A 20152-nucleotide genomic window follows, 5' to 3' on the forward strand; every position below is an offset into this window, starting at 1 on the left:
ATGGCTATATACCAAACGATCGCCTAAGTTTTTTGATCTCCTGGCTGTTATTGCAGCCTTTGCTGGTAAAAATTTAGCAATCACTGGATCCGCCCTCAGAATATGCCACGACTTATCCATGATGTTCCTCATGCGGGTAAACTGTGAGTGGTAATCCGTCACAAATCTAACCATATTTTGGTCCTTTTTAAACTGTTTGGGGCCATATAGTAGGGTATCCCTTGACGCATGTTTGGCCCTATTAAAGGCTTTTTTAATCATGCGGTTACTATATCCCCGTTCCCCTGCTAAATTTTTACCAGCAAAAGCTGCAATAACAGCCAGGAGATCAAAAAACTTACGCGATCATTTGGTATATAGCCATTATTCTGGAGAGCCCCATAATACTTTTTTGGATAACATGACGACACGACAAGGATATTCCTCATGCGGCCGTTGTGTTGCTTGTCCAAATATTGAGAGGAACAATAATTTCGAGAGTCAGGATGGCTCTCGGACGTTTAAGATAAAAAAATGGATTACTTGCACAAGTAGATATGTGATCTATTATGGGGTGTGCCCATGTCGTAAGATTTATATCGTAAGAGAAAAAGCGTGTGCACGAACTGCTAGGATGGTGCTAAGGTAGGCTCCCACACCTTAATGTAATAGTGAAAAAGACCTAGCACTCAACTTGATGCTTTAGTGAAGTATTTTTTGTAGTACCCAACAAACGTTTCGGTCCGTCATATGGACCTTCATCAGTAACGTACTATGGTGAGACTTGCGTGTAGAAACAATATAGTCCCGGGATACATATGGCGCCTTAGGTAAACGCTGAACCTGTATGGAGACTGTGGAGGAAATCCTGTGAAGCGCCGTAGTCAGACGCGGAGTCCACCGCTAGTCTCAGCGGTGGACTCCGTGTCTGACTACGGCGCTTCACAGGATTTCCTCCACAGTCTCCATACAGGTTCAGCGTTTACCTAAGGCGCCATATGTACCCCGGGACTATATTGTCTCTACACGCAAGTCTCACCATAGTACGTTACTGATGAAGGTCCATATGACGGACCGAAACGTTTGTTGGGTACTACAAAAAATACTTCACTAAAGCATCAAGTTGAGTGCTAGGTCTTTTTCACTGTAAGATTTATATCGGCATGACCAGCAGGCAATTAAAAGTACGCGTCAGAGAGCACATGTTGGGCATAACTGCTGCGGTAACTGTAAATGATGTACAGTCACTAAAAATGATTCCCCGTCATTTTAGACAGTATCACAACTGTGATGGGGCTCTATTTAGAGTCCGTGGCATTGATATGCTTGATTCTGGGATTCGGGGAGGAAATGTGACTAAAAGATTGGCCCAACTAGAGTCCAGGTGGATATGGACCTTGGGTACTACATATCCATCTAGACTCAATGAAAATATTAGCTATGCTTCATTTTTGTAGTCCTATCCCGTCACCTGTCTACTGTTAGAGATTTATCTCTCCCCATCCCTATGTTTTTAACTATTGTTTTTATATTTTTTAGAATATTGTCCTTATGTTATATGTCGTACTTCACGTTGATTACCAGTGTGATGAATATTGCCGTGGCAGAAAAAGAACGCTTATGATGGAAAAGCAAGATATGGACTTTAACTGGAGATCAGAATATTACCTAATTACCTGCTGTATATTTATATACTAATTTGCTGTTTATTTTTATAATAATGATGTAGTGGGTTAGTTGGTATTTCTATCTCCAGATGTGATTGTATTTGTCCATATATCTTCTGATGTTAGCCGGCCCGGGAATAGACACGTAATGAAGATTGTTATGGTGATCGCAATGTTATATGTAGATGTGCAGTGTGATAGGTGTTCCGTGTTTTATTGTTCTTTGACCTGTACGCGCATGTTGCCCGCTCCTGGCCACTCCCGCTGGCTTTCGGCGTCTGGTGACATGGTGGGAGTCAGCCCCGGCTCCACCCACGCTATGATGCCGACGCCGGCTGGCGTCGCTGGTAGCTGGGCAACAGCGCGCGTCACTTCCGGGGAGGACATTCTACATCCGGTTTGCGGCGTATTACGCGGCATCCCGGAACTATAAAATGCTAGGGATCACTGCACTCAATAGGCCCCTTGAAAAAGGAGTCCGAAACGCGCGTCGGGGCTGACGCACGCGGTCCGGTGGCGACAGAAACTCAGACGCTACTCACGGAGGGTAATTATGACATCCCACTGTATATAGGCTTCATGTGGGCTGGATGGGGACTATGCAATGATGCAATATAATTGTTAAGAGTGGTGGTTTATAGGGCAAAAGTGTGTATTTATAACTATAATACACCGTGGTATCTTATTTGAATATTGCCCTGTAACAATACCTCGGCTAGTAGGATGCTGTCTGTCACATGACGCTGTGCGTCAACACTGGTGATGGTGTGATATATGTCGGTTGTTTCATCTCCCTAAGTATTGGCAGTATGTTTTAAATGAATTTATATCAATAAAATTATGGTTTTTATATTTGCCTTTTGATAATCATTTGTCTGTTGGATCTAAGGAATAATGTGTGGGGAAAACATTAATGACACCCAAGATCAGACTAGAATGCATTACTTTCCTTTTTTTGCACAGCAATCATCTGCTGTTTAACCAAGCTGCTTCGACCCCACCAACTATATTTTTATGGTGCCGTCCTGGTTGATATTATGCCAACAGTAATTTCTTACCTGTAGCCTTCAGCCTAGGCTTCGGTACCTTCTTCTCCCTCTTTTCAGGCTTAGATTTTTTCACAACTTTTTTCTTCTTCTTTGATCGTCCATAATCGCTGTCATCATCATCTTCCACCATGAAGTCTTCATCACTGCCAGAATCCTCTGAAGATGAAATTATGTTGTTGTAAAAAATTGTGTTCCATATTAAACAGGTTGTCCACTACTGAACAACCATTCAAGAAAAGGTGTTCTAAGTTTGGACATTTTCCCCTATCCAGTGGGGAAATATTGAATAGGCAGGAAACCTAAAAATGAACTCGCACCTAACAGGAAGGTGCAATTAGCACTCACCGTAATATATGCCAGATTCTGAAACAGCAAGGAGTTTCCCCTCTCCAATAAATTGCGCCCCATACCTGTATTGAGTCCCAGAGGTATGGTGTCCCCTTGTTTCAGCCTCCTCCCAGCTGTCAGTTATCCCCCTCTTGCGTCTGTGCGCAGCCTCCTGTGTTGCTGTTACATGCCCTGCTCCAGCCCCCATTTCCTCCGCCTTAGTGCTGCTGAAGGTGGTTCTTTTACTTAAAAACGCCCTGGGGGGGGGGGGGGGCTAGACTGGTGACAAGTTCCCTTTAAGGTAATACACACCACTGGTCTACATATATTGGAAAATATTTGTGACTAGATACTATCATGTTTGCGAGCAGATGGTTGAGGGCCTCAGAGTTATTACGAGCCGATGGTTGTGCACCTCTGCTGTAGATTTTCTAAAACAACTTAGCAGGAAATCACCAGTACAGGACTAGTAGGGCCTTGCAACCTGATATATACACCCCCATAAGGCATCTTTCTACCTATGCGCAGTGTACACTGAAAGCTGTCAAGGGGTGAAGGGGTTCTACAGGGCTCTGCAGAGAACCAGAGAACAGATATGCAGATCAAGAGATTTTATCAAATCTGCAGAAAGCAGTCCAGTAAGGGACACCATTGGAATTAAGAGTGTATATCCTTATTATACAGCTCTCAGATAAGGTAGCAAAAAACCTGTTGACCCTTTAAAAAGCAATGTAGTCCATTACCTGCCTGGATGGCTCAGCATCATTTTTTTACATATATAACCCAGTTTTAAACAAAAATGTTGCATGTCAAGAACAGTACTAGTTTTAAAATAACTAGTCCACACTAAAGACATTTTAGTTTTGCTTTTTAAAACTCACTTTCCAAAAACTGTGCTTCATCTTCATCTTCCGGTTCCTCCTCCTCACTCCCAGCATCTCCCATTATCATCTCCCTTTGCTTAGAGACTGCCTTAGATGCAGCTTGTCTTTGTTGACGCACATTTTTACGCTGTTCCTTTTCATCATCACTGTCAGCTGAAAAAGAAGAGAAAGAACGAAACGGTGAGCAGGAAGAATTTTTCTTCCCAGGAGAAATGGAAAATTAGTCTCATGAGAGTTTATGCCTTCCAAAGGAAAGCCAAGTTACACCTCCCTGGGTGTACTATCAGGAGACAGGGCAGGAATGGACTGAATAGATGACTTTTCGACCAGTCTATAAGTGAACATCCAGAAAAAAAATATATATATATTTTTTCATAAAATGAGGATTGAGTACTATAAACATGTTCCTCACAGTAGAGCTGTTTTGCCAGTTTAACCCCTTAGTGACGAGCCAAATTTTTGAAATATGACCAATGTCACTATGTGGTAATAACTCTGGAACACTTCAAAAAATCCCAGTGGTTTTTCGTGACACATACTTTATGATAATGGTAAATTTAGGTCGATGTTGTGTTTATTTATAAAAGATATTAGAAATTTGAAAAAAGGAAAAAAAAAAAAAAAATTAGCAATTTTCAAACTTTGAATGATTATCCCTTTAATCCAGATAGTCATATCACAGCAAAACATTAATAAATAACATTTTCCTATGTCTGCCTTACATCACAATTTGTAAAATGGTATTTTATTAGAATTTTAGGAAGTTTAAAAGTAGCAGGAATTTTTCATTTTTTAAAGCAAATTTACAAAAAAATTTTTAGGGACTTATCCATGTTTGAAGAGACTTTATGTTTCCCATGTACTGGGAAACCCCCAAAAGATAGCATTTTAAAAACAGCACTCCCTGACATATTGAAAACTGCGGTCAGGTACTGTAGTTTATTAACCCTTTTCAGTTTTCAGGAATTAATTCAAAGTAGCATGACAAATGAAAAAGTATATTTTTATCGCAGGTTACAACAGCCGTCAGACTAAGGCCGCTATTTGGTCGCGAATGGCCATGGCAAACATCAGGACCACACAATCATGATCTGAGGGCACCAATTAGGATAAAGAGGAAGCCCGCCACACTGTTAAGCATTTACAATAATGTAGTCACTATTGACAGCAGCATCTAAGGGGTTACACAGATTTGGACGGTGCAAACAGATCGTGGCTGATGCAGCAAGTTGTCAGCTATAGTGTACAGCCGACAGCTGCTGGATTGTCACCTGTATGGGGAGGCTAGACTCGTCTCAGGTCAGTTAAAAGACATATTGGTGGTCATTAAGGGGTTAAACACAAATACAGCTATGTAAACAGATCAACCCCTTAAAGGAAACCTGTGCATAGTAACCTACAGTGTCAGGTCGGTGCAGTTATATAAAATGATACCTTGGTTGATGAAAATCGGTCTTGTGGCTGTTACTTAATGTTTATTTTCAGTACTGTGTTATTGAAATGCTTGTGTCCTAAGGCAGGGTTCATGTATGTGGCGCTCTTATTAGAAATTCATAATGCAGTCTGCTGACTGGTCACTGCTCCCTCAGTGATCTGCACCCTAGTTTGAATAATGAATACCATCACATACTTGACGAAAAAAAATAAAAGGTCTGCAGGCAGGTTCCGGCCTTGACACCTGCTCTGCAGCATAATCGTTTACTGTTACTGTGCATTTATTCCCTTTTGCAGATTTACTTGAGCGAGGCAAGCGAAAAAGAAAAAAAAAAAAAAAAGTTGTTTTGAAAATGATGCCCACAACACTGTAGCAGCCATCTGTATAGAGATCCGATTAGCTGCTGTTGCGCAGACACCGCCATCTTGTGGAGAAGAAAAAAAAAAAAAAAAAGAAGAAGTTTTCCACCAAGATGGTGCCGCCCACACATGTGCAATAGCAGCTGTCGGCGATCGCTAAGAGCTGCTACTGCGCAGGTGGTGCCATCTTGGTGAAGGACTTCTCTTCTCCAGCAACATGGCGCCGCTGGCACCTGCGTAACAGCAGCTATCGGACCTCTATAGAAACCAATAGCTGTAAATGCGCAGGCACCATTTTCAAAATGACTACCTAGCTCAAGTAAATCTGTAAAAGGGAATATGTGAACAGTACACTTGCGATTATGTTGCAGTGCCGGTGCCACAGCCGGCACCAGAGCCTGCAGAAGCCTTTTTTTTGTTCAGTATGTGATGGTATTCATTATGCAAACTAGGGGGCAGGTCAGAAAGGGATCAGTGACCTGTCAGCAGTCTGCATTATCAGAGCACCACATACATGAACCCTCTGCCTTAGTACACAAGCATATCATTAACACAAAACTAAAAATAAAGATTAAGAAACAGCCACAAGACCAATGTCATCAACCAAGGTAACATCCTGCAAGAAACAAGCCCTCGCATGGCCATTTTGATGGAAAAATAGTGATGAGCGAGTATACTCTTTGCTCGGGTTTCCCCGACCATGATCAGGTAATCTCCGTATGTGTCAGTGCTCTGAGATTTCGTCGCCTCAGCTGCATGATTTACGTCTGCTGGACAGCCTGAATACATGTGGGAATTCCCTAAGGGCTCTTTCACACGTCCTGATATTTCCGGTACCGGGAAAAACCGGTACCGGAGATATCCGTGTCCGTATGTCTGTGTGCTCAAGTGGCACATACGTGCGGCATCCGTGTGCCGCCCGTGGACCACACGGACCGTGCAGGAGAGACAGCGCTACACCAAGCGCTGTCCCCCCCGCATGTGGTGCTGATGGCAGAATTCATCTCTTCTCCCCCAGCATTCGTTGGAGAGAAGAGATGAAAGATCTTTTTTTTTTTTTTTTTGGGGGGGGGGGGGGGGGGGAATACAGTTTGCATGTGCGTCCGCGTCGAACCCCCCTCCCCCCCCCTCAGTGCGCCGCCTGGCACCTTGCCGCAGAAATACTCACCCGGCCAGCTCCTGCGATGTCTCCTCTGTCCTCTCAGCGCCGGCAGCTTCTCCTGTGTGAGAGGTCACGTTGGAGCGCTCATTACAGTCAGTGAATTATCCCTGACTAATGAGCGGTACCACGTGACCGCTCACACAGGAGAAGCTGCCAGCGCGGAGAGGACAGAGGAGATATCGCGGGAGCTAGGTGAGTATTTCTGCGGCAAGGGACCAGGCGGCGCACTGAGGGGGGAGGCGGGGGGCACATGAAAACTTTATTGTTCACAAAAAAAAAAAAAAAAAACTTGATCTTTCATCTCTTCTCTCCGGCGGGGGAGAAGAGATGACTTCCGCATTCAGCACCACAGCGGGGGGACAGCGCTTAGTGTAGCACTGTCTCCTGCGGGCGGTACGTGCACACGGAGGAGAGTGCACACTGTTCTCCGTGTGCACGTGTGCTGTCCGTATTGTGGTCCGTGCTGCCGGTAGAAAACGGACATGTCGACGTGTTTTCAGCACGGACATACGGTCCGTGTGAAAACACGCACATGTGCATAGACCCATTCATTTAAATGGGTCTACGTGTGTCAGTGTCTCCGGTACGTGAGAAAACTGTAACTACACGTACCGGAGACACTGATGTGTGAAAGAGGCCTAACAAACAGGCATTCCTCACATGTATTCAGGCTATCTAGCACCCGTAAATCATGCTGCTGCAGTGAGGAAAACGAAATCTCCGAGCACTAACAAATACTCGGAGACCACACACACACCGAGTATACTCGCTCATCACTAAAAAATAGCAAAGTTAAGGCTGGGAAGACAAGGAGCAAAAAGAAAAAAAAAAGGAAAACTGGAAATACCTCTGGTCTTTAAGGGGTGAAAAGTACCCGACAGCAGGATATACACCTAGAGGGAATTTTAAAATCAAGAAAAATTACCTTTACCTGATCGCTTCCTTCCTTTGGAAGCACGTCTCTTTTCAGGTGCTGCTTTTTTGCCTTTTTTACTCTTTTTAGGACTCTCATAATCACTATCTGCTTTTCCATCCCCTGCTGCCAAGTCATCATCACTGCCAAAGTCTTCCTCTGGAACACAAATATATCAGGTAAGCAGGGCTGTGAATTCGGAAACCAAACCACCGACTCCTCAATTTCCCTGACTCCACGACTCAAGCACTGCCTCACGACAAAGCGCAGCACAGATTGATCTCAACTAAAAGCCTACATCCTTACATCAGGAATAGAACATTTCATAACTTTCCCAAATTCTTATGAAAACATTTACAGCACATAATGCATTGAACTACTGTCCCCAATTATATATTTTACGTTTAGGAGTCTCTCCATTTTAACCCGACTCCACAGCGATGCAAGCATGCAGGAAGATTCCACTGGTCCTTTGACTACTACTAAATTGGGCCAATTTACCAAATTACAAGCCCCACACATCTACCATTAATGTTGGACGGAATGGGGGTGGGAGGGAAAACAACAATACCAGCTATTCTCATTTGTCTAAAAGCAAAAAGCTAACTTACATTTTATCACCTTAAAGTGACAAAAATATTTCACATTTGGCGAAGTTCCCATATTACAGGTAATCATACAGCAGGATAGTTATCCACGTTTAATTTACATCAGCATAATTTTTTTTTTTATTTTGTTAGAATGTTACATTTAATCTAAGCAAATATTCTTTTCAACAAAATCAGCTTTATCTTTGAACACAGACCTATCCAGTTTTTAAGTGGCGGGGTCAGAACAGCAAAAAAAATTTTTAAAGCCCCCCGATCCGACCTGCAAGTGAAGAAAATTATGTTTTATTATACTAACCTGGGATGGGGGGGGGGGGGGGTGGTCCAGAACGATGGGTGTTGCTGGTCTGGGTCCAACACCTCCCATCTTCTTGCGATGACGCCCTCCTGCTTCATCGCTCCCTGGCATCACACTCCTGCCCCGGCGTACTTATCTACCCTGCTGAGGGCAGAGCAAATTCCTGCAGTGCGCAGGGTCTCTCTGACCTTTCCGGGTGTACTGCAGTACTTGGCTCTGCCCTCAAGAGGGCAGATAAGTACGCCTGCGCAAGAACACGATGCCGGGGAGCAATGAAGCAGGAGGGCGGCATTGCACGAAGATGGGAGGTGCTGGACCCGGACCTGCGACACCCATCGGACCAGACCACTCCCCCGGGTGAGTATAATAAGGGTATGTGCACACGCTGCGGATTCCATTGCGGAATTTTCCGCAGCGGATTTGATAAATCCGCAGTGCAAAACCACTGCGGTTTTTACTGCGGATTTATCGCGGTTTCTATTGCGGTTTCCTCTGTGGGTTTTCACCTGCAGATTTCTATTGGAGCAGGTGTAAACCCGCACAAAGAATTGACATGCTGCGGAAAATAAACCGCTACTTTTCCGTGCGTTTTTTCCGCAGCATGTGCACTGCGGATTTCATTTCCCATAGCTTTACATGGTACTGTAAATGCATGGGAAACCGCAGGGGATCCGCAGCTGCGGAAACGCTGCGGATCCGCAGCAATATCCGCAGCGTGTGCACATACCGTAAGACTTATTTTTTTTCACTTGCAGGCCGAACCTCAGTGATGGTCTACGTAGTTCAGCACGGCTGGGAGCACAGCCTCAGTGACGTCACTGAGACTGCGCTCCCAGCAGCTCATTCACCAGTGGTTTTCAGCCAGGACAGTCACATCTTAGCACTGTCTAGGATGCAAACTAATTATCCCCCAGACATGGATTACATAGTGGGACAACGACGGACAGGTATAGTACATTACTTTTTTTATTTTACTTTTATTACAGGAGATCGAGGGTGGAATTAGGGGAGGTCATAAGTATGGTTTAATTAAGATTAAAGGAGTCTGTCTTTCAATTAAAGGACTTTCTGGGTGTCTTTTGGTTTTAGCCGGGGGGGCAGGGGTGTCAGTATCCATGGCCCCTTCCTAGGCTCTTAATATCAGCCCGAAGCTGTCTGCATAGTCTTTGCTGGTTATTAGTTATGATGGGAACTCACGTAATTTTTTGGGTGGTCTCCCATTTTAATAGCCAGTAAAGGCCAAGTATACAGTTCTGAGCCAATATTAACAGCCTGGGAAGATCCATGGGTATTACCCCCTTCCCAGGCTATAAACATCTGCCCCCAGTTGTCTGCTTTCCCTATGCTGGTTAATGGAGGGGGGGGGGGGGGGTACACAGTGTGGCCTCTCTCCCTCCTACACATCTACGGGTGAGCTTCATTCAGCAATGTCATGAATTTTGTTATCAGGTACAGGTGGACTTTTCATGTGATATGACTATCAGCTGTGACTGTCCCCTATGTATTGACTGGGAGCTAATGCTCATCTCCCTAGTTACCATTTGGTATGTGCATGGGATTCACCCAAGATGTGTTTGGGCTCATGGGAGGGTGGGGGGTTCATCCAATCTGCATTGGAACGGCACTCGTCATGATAGATTGTACCATGGATTTTTACTTTAACATTTTTGACACAAAATTGGCTATTGTTTTTATGGTATAACATCATGCACTCCTTGTTTCTTCTTTTTTACGAAAATTGCCCACGCCATTTTTTTCCTGACAAATAATCTTAGTTACAGTAATTTGCACACTGTACTAACTATTTGTCACTGACATCTACCGTATTTTTCGGACTATAAGATGCACTTTTTTCCCTCCAAATTTGGGAGGAAAGTGTGGGTGCGTCTTATAGTACGGATATAGCATGTGGGGAGGGGGCAGCAGCGAGTGGGATCGCAATGATATCCCACTTCAGGATGTCCCCGCTGCCCAGAATCAGCTGCTGGGGAAAGCACATGGCCCCGCTGATTAAGTGCAGTGAATATTTATTAGCTGCTCCCCACCCACCGATCAGCTGAGCGGTGAGCCGGGAGCAGCAAATGAATGCTGCACTTAAGCAGGGACACAGTTTCCCCAGCACCGATTCCGGGGAGAATCTGTGTGTCCGGGGGAGGAGGCAGCAGCAGCAGGGGCCAGGAGATCGCTGTCTACCTGCCTGTGCTGGACGCTGAGCTGTCTGGTGCACAGGGAGGACCTGTGTGATGTCAGGAGTGGGCGGGCTGGAGCATCACATGGCAGCTCAGAGCCCTCCCTCTTCTGACATCATCACAGGTCCTTCAGACTCCCACCTAGAATCTGCAGCTTCCTCTTATGTCCTGCGCGTGCGCTGTGGAAAGGCAACAAGAGAGAGGGCTCTGTGTGTGCAGCCATGGGATGCTCCAGCTTTTACCTCAGCACAGGCTGGCAGGCTCCCACAATTAAGAGGTTAGTCTTTACAAAACACAATAAAGCACTCTGCCACTCCTTTGGTGAACTATAACTCCCAGCATGTCATAGGATCTGAAGGACATGCTGGGAGTTATAGTTCTCCCATGGGATTTTAACCCCTTTCTGACATTAGACGTACTATCCCGTCGAGGTGGGGTGGGCCCGTATGACCACCGACGGGATAGTACGTCATACGCGATCGGCCGCGCTCACGGGGGGAGCGCGGCCGATCCCGGCCGGGTGTCCGCTGCATATCTCAGCTGACATACGGCACTATGTGCCAGGAGCGGTCACGGACCGCCCCCGGCACATTAACCCCCGGCACACCGCGATCAAACATGATCGCGGTGTACCGGCGGTATAGGGAAGCATCGCGCAGGGAGGGGGCTCCCTGCGGGCTTCCCTGAGACCCCCGGAGCAACGCGATGTGATCGCGTTGCTCCGAGGGTCTCCTACCTCCCTCCTCGCCGAAGGTCCCGGATCCAAGATGGCCGCGGCATCCGGGTCCTGCAGGGAGGGAGGTGGCTTACCGAGTGCCTGCTCAGAGCAGGCGCTGGTAAGCCTGCAGCCCTGCACAGCAGATCGTCGATCTGACAGAGTGCTGTGCACACTGTCAGATCAATGATCTGTAATGTCCCCCCCCTGGGACAAAGTAAAAAAGTATATAAAAAAAATTCCCCACATGTGTGTAAAAAAAAAATAAAAAAAATATCCTAAATAAAGAAAAAAATATATATTATTCCCATAAATACATTTCTTTAGCTAAATAAAACAAAAAAAAACAATAAAAGTACACATATTTAGTATCGCCGCGTCCGTAACGACCCAACCTATAAAACTGCCCCACTAGTTAACCCCTTCAGTAAACACCGTAAGAAAAAAAAAAAAAAAACACGAGGCAAAAAACAACGCTTTATTATCAAACCGCCGAACAAAAAGTGGAATAACACGCGATCAAAAAGACTGATATAAATAACCATGGTACCGCTGAAAACGTCATCTTGTCCCGCAAAAAGCGAGCCGCCACACAGCATCATCAGCAAAAAAAATAAAAAAGTTATAGTCCTGAGAATAAAGCGATACCAAAATAATTATTTTTTCTATAAAATAATTTTTATCGTATAAAAGCGCCAAAACATAAAAATATGATATAAATGAGATATCGCTGTAATCGTACTGACCCGACGAATAAAACTGCTTTATCAATTTTAACAAACGCGGAACGGTATAAACGCCTCCCCCAAAAGAAATTCATGAATAGCTGGTTTTTGATCACTCTGCCTCACAAAAATCGGAATAAAAAGCGATCAAAAAATGTCACGTGTCCGAAAATGTTACCAATAAAAATGTCAACTTGTCCCGCAAAAAACAAGATCTCACATGACTCTGTGGACTCAAATATGGAAAAATTACAGCTCTCAAAATGTGGTAACGCAAAAAATATTTTTTGCAATGAAAAGCGTCTTTCAGTGTGTGACGGCTGCCAATCATAAAAATCCGCTAAATAACCCGCTATAAAAGTAAATCAAACCCCCCTTCATCACCCCCTTAGTTAGGGAAAAATAAAAAAAATGTATTTATTTCCATTTTCCCATTAGGGTCAGGGCTAGGGTTAGGGCCGGGGTTAGGGTTGGGGCTAGGGTTGGGGCTAGGGTTGGGGCTAGGGCCGGGGCTAGGGTTGGGGCTACAGTTAGGGTTGGGGCTAAAGATAGGGTTAGGGTTTGGATTACATTTACGGTTGGGAATAGGGTTGGGTGTGTCTGGGTTAGAGGAGTGGTTAGAGTTACTGTTGGGATTAGGGTAAGGGGTGTGTTTGGATTAGGTTTTCAGTTATAATTGGGGGGTTTCCACTGTTTAGGCACATCAGGGGCTCTCCAAACGGGACATGGCATCCAATCTGAATTCCAGCCAATTCTGCGTTGAAAAAGGAAAACCGTGCTCCTTCCCTTCAGAGCTCTCCCGTGTGCCCAAACAGGGGTTTACCCCAACATATGGGGTATCAGCGTACTCAGGACAAATTGGACATCATCTTTTAGGGTCCAATTTCTCCTGCTACCCTTGGGAAAATACAAAACTGGGGGCCAAAAAATAAGTTGTGGGAAAAAAGATTTTTTATTTTCACGGCTCTGCGTTGTAAACTGTAGTGAAACACTTGGGGGTTCAAAGTTCTCACAACACATCTAGATAAGTTCCTTGGGGGGTCTAGTTTCCGATATGGGGTCACTTGTGGGGGATTTGTACTGTTTGGGTACATCAGGGGCTCTGCAAATGCAACGTGACGCCTGCAGACCAATCCATTTAAGTCTGCATTCCAAATGGCGCTCCTTCCCTTCCGAGCTCTGTCATGCGCCCAAACAGTGGTTCCCCCCCCCACATATAGGGTATCAGTGTACTCAGGACAAATTGGACAACAACTTTTGGGGTCCAATTTCTTCTCTTACCCTTGGGAAAATAAAAAATTGGGGGCGAAAAGATCATTTTTGTGAAAAAATATGATTTTTTATTTTTACGGCTCTGCATTATAAACTTCTGTGAAGCACTTGTTGGGTCAAAGTGCTCACCACACATCTAGATAAGATCCTTAGGGGGTCTACTTTCCAAAATGGTGTCACTTGTGGGGGGTTTCAATGTTTAGGCACATCAGGGGCTCTCCAAATGCAACATGGCGTCCCATCTCAATTCCAGTCAATTTTGCATTGAAAAGTCAAATGGCGCTCCTTTCCTTCCGAGCTCTGCCATGCGCCCAAACAGTGGTTTACCCCCACATATGGGGTATCAGCGTACTCAGGACAAATTGTACAACAAATTTTGGGGTCTATTTTCTCCTGTTACCCTTGGTAAAATAAAACAAATTGGAGCTGAAATAAATTTTTTGTGAAAAAAAAGTTAAATGTTAATTTTTATTTAAACATTCCAAAAATTCCTGGGAAACACCTGAAGGGTTAAAAAACTTCTTGAAAGTGGTTTTGAGTACCTTGAGGGGTGCAGTTTTTAGAATGGTGTCACACTTGGGTATTTTCTATCATATAGACCCCTCAAAATGACTTCAAATGAGATGTGGTCCCTAAAAAAAAAATGGTGTAAAAATGAGAAATTGCTGGTCAACTTTTAACCCTTATAACTCAGTCACAAAAAAAAATTTTGGTTCCAAAATTGTGCTGATGTAAAGTAAACATGTGGGAAATGTTACTTATTAAGTATTTTGCGTGACATATGTCTGTGATTTAAGGGCATAAAAATTCAAAGTTGGAAAATTGCGAAATTTTCAAAATTTTCGCCAAATATTCGTTTTTTTCACAAATAAACGCAAATTATATCGAAGAAATGTTACCACTATCATGAAGTACAATATGTCACGAGAAAACAATGTCAGAATCGCCAAGATCCGTTGAAGCTTTCCAGAGTTATAACCTCAAAGGGATAGTGGTCAGAATTGTAAAAATTTGCCCGGTCATTAACGTGCAAACCACCCTTGGGGGTGAAGGGGTTAAAGCAGCACTCCAGTGTTATTTTGCAGTGCTGGAGTGGTGCTTTCACTATAAGCCCTGTGCACCCATTCTTAGGGCTCATTTCCACATGCGAGGCACACGTCCGTATCTCGCATGTGGAAACCAAGCTGTGGAGCCGGCACTCCAGAGCGGAGCGTGCGGCCGCATAGGAACACATGGAGCTGCACAGCTCCGCTCCAAAGCTTGGTTTCCACATGCGAGATACGGACGTGTGCCTCGCATGTGGAAATGAGCCCTTATACTCACCCTCCAGCGTCTTCATATCGTACTTCACAGACACCACACTGGTCCCACAGCTTCCAACATAATAACATACTATTATATATAATAACACCACATATAATAGTATGTTATTTATGTTATTAAATATTTTACCACTTTTTTTTGCTTCAAATATTTTTTTCCCTATTTTCCACCTCTAAAACCTGGGTGCGTCTTATAGTCCGAAAAATACGGTATATATCTACCTATTCGATATGCATTTAATGTATGTAATCCATCTCTATCCTGTCTGCTCCTGCAGTGATTTTACAGAACATGGCAGATTTACCAGCTTTGCATATACATATATGTTTTGATGAATATTTCCTTTGAAAACTGTTTGTAAATGACAGAATTACTGTATATAAAAGCTCATGTTTAAGTCGCATTGCGGTTGCTATCCGATTGCACTGCTTTCGGATGTAAATCAGATGCTAGGTGGGGGAACATAAAAGAAACCACACACTGATTGTACTCGCATAAACCCATGACACTCATCCGACTCTCCTGCATCAAAATTTTACAGATTTTAAAATCCCTATTGTGTCTCCAGCCTAATAGTGTTCGTCAGGGTTTCAGCTACCACCAGCAGGTGAAATTCTGATGCGTGCGTGATAACCTTATTTCCGATTGCAGTTTTAAAAATGGCAATGAGTGACTAGAGCCCCTTCACAGCTGCCTTTTTTTTTTTTTTTAAATAGGGGAGTATCCGCTTTTGTTGAGAGGGTACAAAACAAAAAACAACAACAACAAAAACAAGACAAAAAAAAACCCCCTCCGTTTGCACTTATTTTCTCATGGCAGCATTCCTGACAATTACAGCAGTTATGTAAGTTATGATTTGCAGTCCCTGACTTCACACTGCGTTGTACAAGCATGGTGGACATCAGGTAGCAGGGATCCTCAGATCATCATAAGACCTTATTTCTTGAAATTTTAGAAAAGCTCACTTTGACACTTCAATATCAAACTTGCAGATTTGACCCCTTCATGACCCAGCCTATTTTGACCTTAATGACCTGGCCGTTTTTTGCAATTCTGACCAGTGTCCCTTTATGAGAACTCAGGAACGCTTCAACGGATCCTAGCGATTCTGAGATTGTTTTTTCGTGACATATTGGGCTTCATGTTAGAGGTAAATTTAGGTCGATAATTTCTGAGTTTATTTATTTGTGAAAAAAAACGGAAATTTGGCAAAAATTTAGAAAATTTTTCAATTTTCACATTTTGAATTTTTATTCTGTTAAACCAGAGTTATGTGACACAAAATAGTTAATAAATAATATTTCCCACCTGTCTACTTTACATCAGCACAATTTTGGAAACAATATTTTTTTTTTTTGCTAGGAAGTTATAAGGGTTAAAATTTGACCAGTGATTTTTCATTTTTACAACAAAATTTACAAAACCATTTTTTTTAGGGACCACCTCACATTTGAAGTCAGTTTGAGGGTTCTATATGGCTGAAAATACCCAAAAGTGACACCATTCTAAAAATTGCACCCCTCAAGGTGCTCAAAACCACACTCAAGAAGTTTATTAACCCTTCAGGTGTTTCACAGCAGCAGAAGCAACATGGAAGGAAAAAATGAACATTTCACTTTTTAGTCACAAAAATGATCTTTTCGCAACAATTTTTTTATTTTCCCAAGGGTAAAAGGAGAAACTGGACCACGAATGTGGTTGTCCAATTTGTCCTGAGTACGCTGATACCTCATATGTGGAGTTAAACCACTGTTTGGGCGCACGGCAGGGCTCGGAAGGGAAGGAGCGCCATTTGACTTTTTGAATGGAAAATTGGCTCCAATCTTTAGCGGACACCATGTCACGTTTGGAGAGCCCCGTGTGCCTAAACATTGGAGCTCCCCCACAAGTGACCCCATTTTGGAAACTAGACCCCCCAAGGAACTTATCTAAATGCATAGTGAGCACTTTAAACCCTCAGGTGCTTCACAAATTGATCCGTAAAAATGAAAAAGTACTTTTTTTTCACACAAAATTTCTTTTAGCCTCAATATTTTCATTTTTACATGGGCAACAGGATAAAATGGATCCTAAAATTTGTTGGGCAATTTCTCCTGAGTACGCCGATACCTCATATGTGGGGGTAAACCACTGTTTGGGTGCACGGCAAGGCTCGGAAGGGAAGGCGCGCCATTTGACTTTTTGAATGGAAAATTAGCTCCAATCGTTAGCGGACACCATGTCGCGTTTGGAGAGCCCCTGTGTGCCTAAACATTGGAGCTCCCCTACAAGTGACCCCATTTTGGAAACTAGACCCCTCAAGGAACTTATCTAGATGCATAGTGAGCACTTATAACCCCCAGGTGCTTCACAGAAGTTTATAACGCAGAGCCATGAAAATAAAAAATTATTTTTCTTTCCTAAAATGATTTTTAGCCCGGAATTTTTTATTTTCCCAAGGGTAATAGGAGAAATAGGACCCCAAATGTTGTTGTCCAGTTTGTCCTGAGTACGATGATACCCCATATGTGGGGGTAAACCACTGTTTGGGCGCACGTCGGGGCTTGGGAGGGAGCACCATTTGACTTTTTGAACGCAAGATTGGCTGGAATCAATGGTGGCGCCATGTTGCGTTTGGAGACCCCTGATGTGCCTAAACAGTGGAAACCCCTCAATTCTAACTTCAACACTAACCCCAATCCCAACTGTAGCCATAACCCTAATCACAACCCTAACCCCAACACACCCCTAACCACAACCCTAACCCCAACACACCCTAACCCTAATCCCAACCCTAACCACAACTGTAACCCCAACACAACCCTAACCCTATCCTTAACCCTAACCACAAGCCTAATCTTAACCCTATTTCCAACCCTATCCCTAATTCCAACCCTAACCCTAAGGCTATGTGCCCACTTTGCGGATTCGTGAGAGATTTTTCCGCACCATTTTTGAAAAATCCGCAGGTAAAAGGCACTGCGTTTTACCTGCGGATTTACAGCGGATTTCCAGTGTTTTTTTGTGCGGATTTCACCTGCGGATTCCTATTGAGGAACAGGTGTAAAACGCTGCGGAATCCGCACAAAATTGACATGCTGCGGAAAATACAACACAGCGTTTCCGCACTGTATTTTCCGCACCATGGGCACAGCGGATTTGGTTTTCCATAGGTGTACATGGTACTGTAAACCTGATGGAAAACTGCTACGAATTCGCAGCGGCCAATCCGCTGCGGATCCGTGGCCAATCCGCTGCGGATTCGCAGCCAAATCTGCACTGTGTGCACATGCCCTAACCCTACCCCTAACCCTAGTTCTAACCCTAACCCTAGTAGAAAAAGAAAAAAAAAATTTTTTTATTTATATTTATTATTGTCCCTACCTATGGGGGTGATAAAGGGGGGGGGGGGTCATTTACTATTTTTTTTATTTTGATCACTGTGAGGCTATATCGCAGTGATCAAAATACATCTGAAACGAATCTGCCGGCCGGCAGATTCGGCGGGCGTACTGCGCATGCGCCCGCCATTTTGGAAGATGGCGGCGCCCATGGAGAAGACGGACGGACACCGGGAGGCCCGGTAAGTATGAGGGGGGGGGGGGGGGGGGGGGAGACCAGAGCACGGGGGGAGCGGACAGGACGACTTAGGGGGGCGGACCACATAACGGAGGACTGGGGAGGAGATCGGTGGGTGTGGGGGGGTACAGATTAGGTTTTCCAGCCATGGCCGATGATATTGCAGCATCGGCCATGGCTGGATTGTAATATTTCACCGTTTTTTTGGGGTGAAATATTACAAGTCGCTCTGATTGGCAGTTTCACTTTTAACAGCCAATCAGAGCGATCGTAGCCACGAGGGGGTGAAGCCACCCCCCCTGGGCTGAAGCACCACTCCCCGTCCCTGCAGATCGGGTGAAATTGGAGTTAACCCTTTCACCCGATCTGCAGGGACGCGATCCCTCCATGAAGCATACGCTGCGTCACAGGTTGGATTGGCACCGACTTTCATGACGCAGCGTATGCGTCAAAGGTCGGGAAGGGGTTAAGGGGAACCTGTCTGATTCTCCAATGCCCGCCATTTTTTATTTATTGCCCAATTCCCTGCTAAATCTTCGTCAGCCTTCTCCAGTTTTGTGCAAAAGCAGTAGGAGGAATGTAACATGAATAACAATTACGCCTGTAAGAAGGCAACTATGTAACATGAATAACATAATTACGCCTGTAAGAAGGCAACTATGTACGAGCTCAAGAAAACAATATGAGAACTCAGTTACAACGGCCCGGAAAGGGCAACAGGGTGGGAGCTGTGTCCCCCAATTAGAGGCTAAGAGAAAGATTTTACGGTGAGTACACAAAAGTCTCCTTTACTCTGTCGCCTCATTGGGGGACACAGGACCATGGGATGTCCTAAAGAAGTCCCTGGGTGGGAAGCAATGTACGAATATTGTGCAGACAGGCCCCTATACTTAGGACACATCTACCCAGGCTCGCGTCCGCTGAGGACTGGGTATGAACCCTGTAGTGTTTAGTAAACGTGTGTAAGCTAGTCCAAGTGGCCGCCTTACATACTTCTTGTGCCGAATGGCCCAGGAGGCCCCTACCGCCCGTGTAGAGTGTGCCGTAATACAAGCTGGAAGAGGAGAATTCTTAAGGCGGTAGGCCTCTTGTATGGTGGATTTGATCCACCTGGTAAGGGTAGCTTTGGAAGCTGGCAGACCCTTGTGGCCACCTTCCGGAAGGAGGAAAAGAGAATCAGACCTCCGGAAGGATGCAGTCCTAGACACGTATACACGCAATGCCCTGACAAGGTCAAGCATATGCAGAGCCTTCTCCACTATGAACCGGAACCGGACAAAGGGATGGTAGTGAAATTTCCTCATTGAGGTGGAAGTCGGACACAATCTTCGGAAGGAAGGATGGGACCGCACGAAGAACTACCTTGTCCTGGTGAAAAGCCAGGAAGGGCCGTCTGCAGGAGAGTGCTGTCAGTTCAGACACCCTGCGTAGCGAGGTAATTGCCACCAGGAAAACCACCTTCTGGGAAAGAAGGCGGAGCGGGACCTCCTTAAGGGGTTCGAAGGGTGGTTCCTGCAATGCTGTCAGGACCAGGTTGAGATCCCACGTTTCTAGTGGTCGTCTGTAGGGGGGAACCAATCGGGAAACCCCTTGAAGGAAAGTCCTTACTTGCGGCTTGGTAGCAATGCGCCTTTGAAAAAGCACTGAGGGCTGACACCTGGCTCTTAAGAGAGCCCAATGACAGCCTGG

The 20152-nt window shown here is 44.7% G+C and overlaps 1 protein-coding gene across 7 annotated transcripts in view; it reads right to left on the reverse strand.

Annotated features, from left to right (window-relative positions):
- NUCKS1 (nuclear casein kinase and cyclin dependent kinase substrate 1) overlaps positions 1 to 20152 on the reverse strand; it is a 101342-nt gene that overhangs the window by 41855 nt on the left and 39335 nt on the right. For 4 of the 7 annotated variants that reach the window (XM_077295134.1, XM_077295132.1, XM_077295138.1 and 1 more), the window contains exons 5-7: positions 7788 to 7934; positions 3904 to 4059; positions 2705 to 2851 (exon numbers count right to left, since the gene is read on the reverse strand). In XM_077295134.1, coding sequence (XP_077151249.1) covers positions 2705 to 2851; positions 3904 to 4059; positions 7788 to 7934 — 450 coding nt within the window. The remainder of the gene's footprint in view (positions 1 to 2704; positions 2852 to 3903; positions 4060 to 7787; positions 7935 to 20152) is intronic. The other 3 variants (XM_077295139.1, XM_077295136.1, XM_077295133.1) reach the window with 1 other exon arrangement.

Source organism: Ranitomeya variabilis, chromosome 3 (genome assembly GCF_051348905.1).
Source record: "Ranitomeya variabilis isolate aRanVar5 chromosome 3, aRanVar5.hap1, whole genome shotgun sequence".
NCBI lineage: Eukaryota > Metazoa > Chordata > Amphibia > Anura > Dendrobatidae > Ranitomeya > Ranitomeya variabilis.